The 9169-nt window shown below is 44.9% G+C and overlaps 1 protein-coding gene across 1 annotated transcript; it reads left to right on the top strand.

The window, feature by feature from the left end:
• Positions 1 to 228: 228 nt before the first annotated feature.
• fscn1a (fascin actin-bundling protein 1a) lies at positions 229 to 7266 on the top strand. The gene is made up of 5 exons (XM_077009177.1): positions 229 to 1169; positions 4273 to 4429; positions 4680 to 4801; positions 5015 to 5182; positions 5381 to 7266. The coding sequence occupies exons 1-5, from the start codon at positions 347 to 349 to the stop codon at positions 5584 to 5586; spliced, it is 1476 nt and encodes a 491-aa protein (XP_076865292.1). The 5' UTR covers positions 229 to 346; the 3' UTR covers positions 5587 to 7266.
• Positions 7267 to 9169: the final 1903 nt, after the last annotated feature.

The following is a 9169-nucleotide window of genomic DNA, read 5'->3' on the forward strand; positions in this document are numbered from 1 at the left end:
TTTAATCTGCGGCGCGTAGGACAGGCCTGTTTCCAGTGCCTCGCTCGCACTATCAGACCTTTTAGACTTGGTTTGGATATTTGACACGTCAGTCTTATTTTATTCTCATGTGAAATTACACCTGATGAACAAAAACGAACGGATTATTTTATATTAACGGGTGCATTTTAGCTAACAGGGGCGGGGCCGCGCGCCTGACATCATTGTATAAAAGCTTCAGCTGCGTCTTTAAGCTCGCGCTGTGAGCGGCTACAGACCAGCGCGCGCACGCTCCCCACACAAAGAGAGCACACGGGCATCACTGCTGCAGCAGAACAATCCCTCTCAAGTGCACACAAAGACAAACATGACCGCTAACGGAACCAGCGACATGCTCAAAATCCAGTTTGGGCTCATCAATTGTGGAAATAAATATCTCACAGCCGAGACGTTTGGGTTTAAAATAAATGCCTCGGCCACCAGCATGAAGAAGAAACAGATTTGGACCTTGGAGCAGAATGGAGATGATTCAAACATGTTCTTCCTGAAGAGCCACCTCGGAAGATACATTGCTGCTGACAAAGACGGCAATGTCACCGGTGATAGCGAGAGCCCAACCGAAGACTGCCGGTTTATCATCACTGCCCACGACGACGGGCGCTGGTCTCTGCAGTCCGAACCCCACAAGCGCTATCTTGGTGGCACCGAGGACAGAATTACTTGCTTTGCCCAAACCATCTCCATAGCGGAGAAATGGAGCGTCCACATCGCCATGCATCCCCAGGTCAACATTTTCAGCCTCACCAGGAAAAGATACGCACACCTGGGCACCAATCAGGACGAGATTGCTATCGACAGGGATGTTCCGTGGGGTGTAGACTCTCTGATCACCTTGGTCTTCCAGGACCAGAAGTATCATCTGCAGACATCCGACAACCGCTTTCTGAACAACGATGGCAGTTTATCCCCCAAACCTGATAAGTCTACTGGATACACCTTGGAGTTCAGGTCCGGAAAGGTTGCGTTCAGGGACTGCGCAGGAAAGTACCTCGCCCCCTCTGGTCCCAGTGGAACCATGAAGTCCGGCAAGAGCTCCAAGGTTGGGAAAGACGAGCTTTTTGTTCTGGAGCAGAGCCACCCTCAAGTGGTGCTCACCGCCGCCAACGACAGGAACGTGTCCACCAGGCAAGGTATTACCGCACTGAAGCCCTGCTCACTAAAGAGCTTTAAACACGTGTACGCATCCTGATTTCTGACCCATTTATGAATGTGTAACACCATCTCTAAACCATGACTTGATTTGAGTACATCTAAGTAGAATACTGTATTTTTGTTCATCATCCTTTAACTTCCACAAATTAAAGCTGAAATATAGGTTATGGTGATATCAAATTTCCATAAATCTTCTTCTAATTATATAGAGTTCATTCGTAATTATAGATAATTCTATATGCTCTTCATGACTTGTGGTCCCTGTGTGGCCATGGTTTAAACCAGTATGGGGGGATCTGCGAAGGACAAGAGGGGTTTTGCCACTGCAAAATCAATTTATTCTGCCATGAGATTTGTTGGCACTTAAGTCCGTCTGTGAAACGTGCGTTTCCTCCTGCGTTTTTTGTCATTTGTGCTGCTGTGAAGCAGCATCCATTTTGTTTCTTTCTCTCCTCAGTTGATCTGTGAAAACTGACAACATGGAGAGAAAAATGAAGCCCTGTGAAAATGATATGCCAGGCGGCGTGTGCAGTAATGCGTGTCTGATTCTCGGAATTCCACAGCTACATTCTAGAGAATCCAGCGTATTGCAGTTAGTTTAGAAATGAAGGTAGCCATTACTGTACACCCAATGCAGTAGGTGTGAGAGCAAGACAGAAGAACTGGATTAGATTGAACTTAAACCTCTGGAGTGTGACGAGATGTCATAATGTTTTGGTGAGTTGGACCCCCTCCCTCTCAACAGCAGCTTACTCTGAGGACTGACAGACAGGGCTGGCAGGGTTGGGACGAGCCTGCCGGGTGGGTGCTGGGGGATTTGGCCCACTGTGCTACCCTCAGGACAAAGATGGCCAGTCTCAGCCCTGGTTCACGTGCGCCGCTGCCGGCAACGAAGCGGGTCGGTCGCAAGCTTGGAGCCGAGCCAAGAGCCCAGTTATCACACGTGGTCTCTGCAGGTCAGGATGGAGGAGGCTGTGTGCTGTCTTTGTTCCTCACTGAGCCTATACCAAGCCCCGGGCTCCTCTGCTGCCGATGGGTCGGGCCTGTGCGTGTTCTCGTGATTCAGCCAGGCATCCTTTCTCTTCCAGAGCGGCCGTCTTGCCATGAGCTAATTTTCAAGCATCTGGATTGAATTAAGAATTCCGTCTTGCACAAGATCTTCTGTGTGTTTTCTCTGTCTCCTGGGATGAGTGCTTTCTCTGTGAATTTTATTCCCTCACCATTAATTTCAGCACCCAAACCAGGCTCTGGTTTGAGCACTTTGCTGCCTGGTGTGTGGAAGGTTCCTCTCTCTGCGCTGTGTGTGGAGGAGGCTGCGGCTTTAGCTGCAGCGTGAGGTTGGGGTGTGTTGAGAGATGAGCCTGAAGAACAAAGGCGGTGTGATCTTGCCCCTGCACCCCAGCCTCACAGCCCTATAGGCAGCCATGCCTAGCAGGACAAAGGCAGTCTCCCCTCCCACTAAATCCAGGGCTTGTTCAAGTGGTCTCCAGGCTCTCCCTGATTATCTGTGTGGGACAGGATTCCACGTTTTCCCCGTGTCCCAGGCCGATGGTGCCGCGTGGATCATTTTGGTGACCATGAAAACAGAAATGCTTCCCTCTGTGATTTTCTTGGCCTCTCATTAAAAGTGTCCTAGCAATGTTTGTTCACCCAGCATTCAGTTGAGTTCCTCTTTAGGGCTGACAATATGAGAACAGAAGTCCCTGCCTTGTCTAAATAACATTTTTGAAGCCAACATTCACATCTGCTCTGCTACAGCAAATATCTTGGTGGTGTTATAAGCCGCCTGAGGTCTGAGTTTTTCACCAATGAATAGGGGCCCTGGTTCTCTGCCCCAGTTGCCATGGTGTGGATAGATCAACCGGACATCTGTGCAAGTGTCTTCTAAAGACACTGTGGGTGGGGGTGGGGTGATTCAGCTGGTGGGTTTAAAGGATCAAGCAGAAACAGTTAGCTGTTCGGTAGTGATGCATGGGTGCCCAAAAATGATGGAGAATTTTTACTTTTTTTTTTTTTTCTTTTCTTTTTTTTTTTTCTTTCCACTGACGACTTGGCCAGCGACTGGTCTGGAGTCGGGTTTAGTTGCTCTCCCCCATGCAGACATGTGGTTCTCATCGTGCTGCTTTATTTTTCTTGCTCATTCAGGCTCGCATATTTCTGTGGAAACTGAATCCTCCCATCCAGAAGCCGTGCGTCTGCGCAGTTCTGTGTAGCTGTTGCATAGAGATTTAGAAATTTGCTGAAGCAGGAGCACAAAAAAAGCAACCGTTGCTAGACAGATGATTAAAGAAGAGGCATTCTGTGGACCATTTACACCTGGGAGATTACACCAGGGTTTTAGATGAAAGATTTAGATTAAAGAAGATTAAACCAAGATCTCACAATTCCATCCTTACTCACCAATGTATTTTATGTCGAGTCCTGTTTCATAATTTTGCAAAGAAATGTTGAAAAACTAATCAAACTAATCTGAAAGCGTCAAGCGGTTGTTACAATGCACCCAAATGGGTGTCTTCAGTTTCTCTGCATGTGGGGGGTTAGTAAAACTTCATGACTCATTGTGTTCATAGGGGTTCCGTAATGGTTTAATGTGAAGATAGATCACTGGTACTCGGCACTTCTGTGGCCCTAGTTAACTTTATAGACTTAAGCCAGATGCATCCTCAGGAACCGAGTCACATCTGTTGTGTCTCAATGAGCATCTTGGCATGTGTGATAGCTCAGAATTCCAGAGTAGATTAACTGTGTGTGTGTGTGTGTGTGTGTGTGTGTGTGTGTGTGTGTGTGTGTGTGTGTGTGTGTGTGTGTGTGTGTGTGTGTGTGTGTGTGTGTGGAGGATGAGGGGGGGTACTGTGTATGGGACATCTATCCAGTAGAATACATGTTGCTGGCATCAAGCTCAGTTTTACAAACTGGTCCTATCTTGGAGACAACATTTTTATTTCGGAGATGAGTATTTCGGTCTCTGGACAAATTAAAAAGTCATGACCAAACGTCATCCTATTTTCTGCATCTTACTAATCAAAACCCAGTTGTTTGGTGCTTCTGATGAGACATACAATGTGTTTTTCTGTCTGCCAGGAATGGATCTGTCTGCCAACCAGGATGAGGAGGGTGATCAGGAGACCTTTCAGATGGAGATCAGCAAGGAAACTAAGAAGTGTGCTTTCAGGACCTGTACTGGGAAGTACTGGACGCTCACTGCCAATGGTGGACTGCAGTGCACGGCTTCTACCAAGTGAGTCTTATTGTTTTATTTATTATTTTGGATTTCCTTGCAATCCACCCAATTTCATATCATGAATCCATGTTAGGAGCTGGTGCGTATGTGTGCTTAACATGTAATCTTATGAGTATTGATCAGAGGTGGAGGGAGGAAGTCAAAGGGTGGAGGGTATTGAAATGCTGGCTGTTGGCTGGATGAACATTTACACTTTTAGTATTCTCTATTTGGAGGTGTTAATAATAAATCATATCCTTGTAATCAGGTCTGCCAACTGCTATTTTGACATTGAATGGCGCGGGAAGAAAATAATCCTTCGAGCCAACAATGGGAAATATGTGGCAGCCAAAAAGAACGGACAACTGGCAGCCACCATCGACGCTGCAGGTGAGGTGTGGCTCCAGCTCCTGTTAGTGGGCCAGCGCTTGCTCAGCAGTACCCAGCTGATAAAAATCAAACCCTCGTTTGAATTTCTTTCGTAAACACAGCCCTTTTGTCTTTTCAGTCAACCGTTTCTGCCACTTTCCTGTTCCGCTTCGAGCCACTCGGTGTTAAATTACCAGAGCAGAGTTCAGTGCAAATGTCCCCATCTTTCCCCAGGAGAGACGGAGGAGTTCCTGATGAAGCTCATCAACAGGCCCATCATTGTCCTGAGAGGAGAACATGGCTTCATTGGCTGCAGGAAGGTGACTGGTACCCTGGATTCCAACCGCTCCTCTTACGATGTTTTTGGTCTGGTGTTCCGTGATGGTGCCTACAGCCTCCAAGGTGAGCAGACCTCTCATGGCATTATTTGGTACCTGTCTTCATATGATTAACCACCTCTTTTTTTAAGAGGGTGCTACGCAGCCACCCTACATTTACATTTATGGCCATTAGCAGACACTCTTATCCAGAGCGACTTACAAAGTGCTTTGCATCTGATCACAGCCTAGTGTATAAAACATCTCTGACCTCTCTTATTAGATTCCACTGGGAAGTACTGGATGGTTGGGAGTGAGTCTTCAGTTGTCAGCAGCAGTGATACTCCAGTAGATTTTTTCCTCGAGTTCTGCGACTACAACAAGGTGGCGATCAAGTCATGTGAAGGGAAGTACCTGAAAGGCGACCACGCTGGCGTTCTGAAGGCCAATGCTGACGACCTGGACAGCTCCACCATGTGGGAGTATTAGAAGCACTTAAGTAACCACTGTGCCCCCCCCCCCCCCCCCCCCCCCCCAGTGTAACTTCTATTTCTGTTCAACATTTTAAATACAGTTTTTCCAACATGAGAGAGCACAAGAGGGCATTATACACAACATAGAGTATCTCGAAGGCTAAGGGTTTCCTCTTGGTGGTTTGCGTTCCTGCGTATTTCTGCTCTCTCACTATCATATGCATACTTGTACTCCGCCATTCCGGTGCCATGAAATTCTAGCAGTGTTGTGCAGTCTTCAGTCAGTGTGCCAGAGCAAACATTTATGGGGCTTCATCAGGTCACCAAATTGATGCAGTGTGGTAAAGGAAAGACCCTCTGTTTCTTGTCATAATAATTGACTGGAATTAAAATGAATTGTCAAAAGGGTCTGAACCCTGCATGTTTTGAGGAGCCATATTTTTACAGGATGGCTTGAGAGGGTATTTGTGATTCTTTTCCCTAGACTTTGCACAGTTGTTTTTACAAGCCCCTCTGTCTTTAGATACGTTGACCTCTAGGAGAATGTATGGTATACTGATGCCTTGTCTAACCCTGTCATTTATGGTCACTGCCTCTCCTACATGAGATTAAGTGTTGGCATGCACCATGACCAGAAGACATGGCAGTATTTAATAGTAATTATGAATGCTCATCTAAGAATATATTGCCATGTGCTTGACCCAGTTCTGAAGGCAGTTCTTTAACCACTGGAATGAGTGATGATGCTAATGGTGATCTGTTTGATTTTGTAATATGAAGTATGGATATGTTCTTGTGAGTAATACAGTGTGAACTGGATGTTTGATTATGCCATTAGAATTCATTTCCCTGTATAAAAAAACCCCAACAAAAACCAGAGAACTGGACATGTGAAGGAGTCACTTTACAGGCCTTCATCTCAACGTGTAAATCTTAAAAAATTAAATGGGGGTTGGGGAGAGAAACATTAAAACAATGTCTGCAACTAAAGGGTTGTCGTAAGTGTTGTGTAGATGTGAGATGAGCTGTTTGATCCAGTCTGATGTTGCAGGTTCAACACAATATTTATAATAAATTAAAATCTCCTGCTTGATTCGGATGGGTCACAGTGGAACAGTCTATGTTCACTTATCTGGAAATGCACAATTCTTTCACTGGAAAACGTATCGCGTTACTTCTGTTTGGATTTTTATAAGGCACAGACATTATCATAAACCTCAGTACATGTGGAGTGAGTGAGCCTCCGTAATAAGCATATGTGCTAAACAAACCAGTCACACCACTCCCAAAATAAGAACTGGTAACTGATGGCAAAATACACCTTGAAAGTAAAGATGGTAACTGGTGCTTTTATTTACTTCAGGTATGTATCAAATACGCATAATGCTGCATCTCTGAGCACCATCGTACATTAAATACAGAAAATCTAACGTAGTTCAGAATTTAGTGTGAGTTATAGTCTCCCTCACATTAGGGACTCTAGAGATAAATTTGTCCCCTACATACCAAGGATTGGTAATGACTGTGCCTTATTTAGAGAATATGGTCATACTGGAACAAAAATAAAATCCCATTCCGCATCTATGCTTTGTAAAACATTAGACTTCCTTTTTATATTGTTTTGATATTATGGTTGCTTTTCATCATGTGCCATGGGTGCAAACTAAATACGATAATAAATTTGATTATGAAACTGGCGGTGAATTGGTCATTTTCTCTCTCTTTTGTGTAAAACATTCTTTAGGTAGTATGTTTCAGTCTTTAGGCTTCTTACCATATGGAGGAAATGATTCACAAGGCTAATTTGAGCATTGCTGTGTTCTCTGTGAGCATTAGACCTTAAAGGGCCTTTGCCTTGCAGCTGTTGGGAAATCACCTCTGAGGCATGACTGCACCTTCAAGAGTTTATTGTGGAAGTATGTTGCCCCAAGAGCACAGGTCAGGAGGAGAAGAGTGTTTTCACGGGGATGATTCCTCCTGAGACCAGGTTTTGGTTTTCCTGGCCCCTGCTCCTCAATAAGGCCTCTGTGCTGCTTCATTGTTGTTTCAGCAGTTTGCATGCAGATTTTACTCAACTTTATATACTGCAACATGGCATTACAGCTTTTTCATGATGTTGGAAAGACACTTAGTGTTCCATGTCTAGATCATGACTTATGTAATACATTTACAGCAAAGGCAAACCAACTTAAATAATAACCTATAAGTTAATACATAAATCAACAAACTACACTGCAGGTCATACAAATGATTAGCCATATCAAAAAGCTTTAGACTGTTTGAGTAAGGCATTTAAAAAGACATTTTCTGATGTCCACATGGTATCTCCCCTCCTCCACCAGTAATGAACCACCCCACTACAGCTGAGGTTTAATCCACCTCACTGTGAAGGCCAAAACCAGGCGAGGAGAAAGGCAGCAGGGTTAATCAAGCTTGGTCCCAGTGGTCCACACAACACGCTTGGCCATCTAGGTGACCAAGTGCTGGTTAGCAAAACATAATATGAGCATTATTCAAATCAAAGGCTCATAAGAGAAATGTTTTGTTGTAAACTCCTTTGATCAGATATTATGCTCCAACCTTTTCAGCTGGCAGGTTTTATTAAGAGCGCTAAGCTGAATGGTACATCTGCACCAAGCTCGGGAGGCACAGCCCCGTAAGAAAAGGACAAACGAAAGGGTTAAATAGTCTTCAACCTGGGTGTCATGGCAGACGAAGGTTTCCATGGCAACTAAGAGCTTGTATCTTGAAAAGGAAGGCATGTGTGCGTGTGTTGAGGGGAGTGGGAGGGCAGGCTCTGGTTTGCCACTGTTCATCTCAGGGTAGATACTAGTGTCTAGTGCAGGCGGGATATGTAAATGAATGGGAATGGGTCAGGCCTGTCATTGGCTGACTCAGTCAGATTGCAGGTTGCTGGACTTTAATTATGGTAAATGAGAAAGAACAGGCCCTCCATCCCAGCTTCAGATGTGTGTGCGGTGTTCTTTGGTGAGGGGTGAGTCATAATAGAGAACTAAAACAAGAAAAATTTATTTAATAGGAAATAAGAATATATTTCAAATTGAAGATGGGAGAAATATCTCAACTCAGTGTTTTGAATTTCCTCTCCACAGATCACAAGTTAAAAAAACCCAGTATAAATCAACACCGATTATTACAGATAAACTTTCTGTGAAATGGCACCGGACGTGTCTGAACGACAACAGTACTAAAAAAAAACCCGCCACAGAAAAACACATTCAAAACCTTTCAGTGAGGCAGTAAAATGTCCTTTACAAAACCATGAAAACCAAACCGTTTGTGGCATTTCCCCCATAGCTTGGGGTACGTGATGAAAACAGAAACAAAAGCGCTCACACAGACAACCACACCTCATACCGAACACCGACAGAAAGTCTGAGATTCCCTCGCTCATTTCTTAGTACATATATATGAGCTAGGGGCCCCTACCCTCTCTCTTTTAATGACCTCATAAGATACGGGCAGCAGCTGCAGTGATCACATGACGTTGACCCCAGGAAGTTAATCAGAAAGCTTCATGCTGCATTTGACCCCTCCTAAGGCACTGAAATGGGGGTGGGGGGAATGACGACCCTCTT

Source organism: Brachyhypopomus gauderio, chromosome 6, assembly GCF_052324685.1.
Source record: "Brachyhypopomus gauderio isolate BG-103 chromosome 6, BGAUD_0.2, whole genome shotgun sequence".
In the NCBI taxonomy this organism is placed as follows: domain Eukaryota; kingdom Metazoa; phylum Chordata; class Actinopteri; order Gymnotiformes; family Hypopomidae; genus Brachyhypopomus; species Brachyhypopomus gauderio.

Coding starts and splice junctions, on each gene's coding strand:
- fscn1a (XM_077009177.1), top strand. CDS start 347: ATGACCGCTAACGGAACCAGCGACATGCTCAAAATCCAGTTTGGGCTC. Junction 1,170..4,272: donor GAACGTGTCCACCAGGCAAG/GTATTACCGCAC, acceptor TCTGTCTGCCAG/GAATGGATCTGTCTGCCAAC. Junction 5,183..5,380: donor TGGTGCCTACAGCCTCCAAG/GTGAGCAGACCT, acceptor CTCTCTTATTAG/ATTCCACTGGGAAGTACTGG.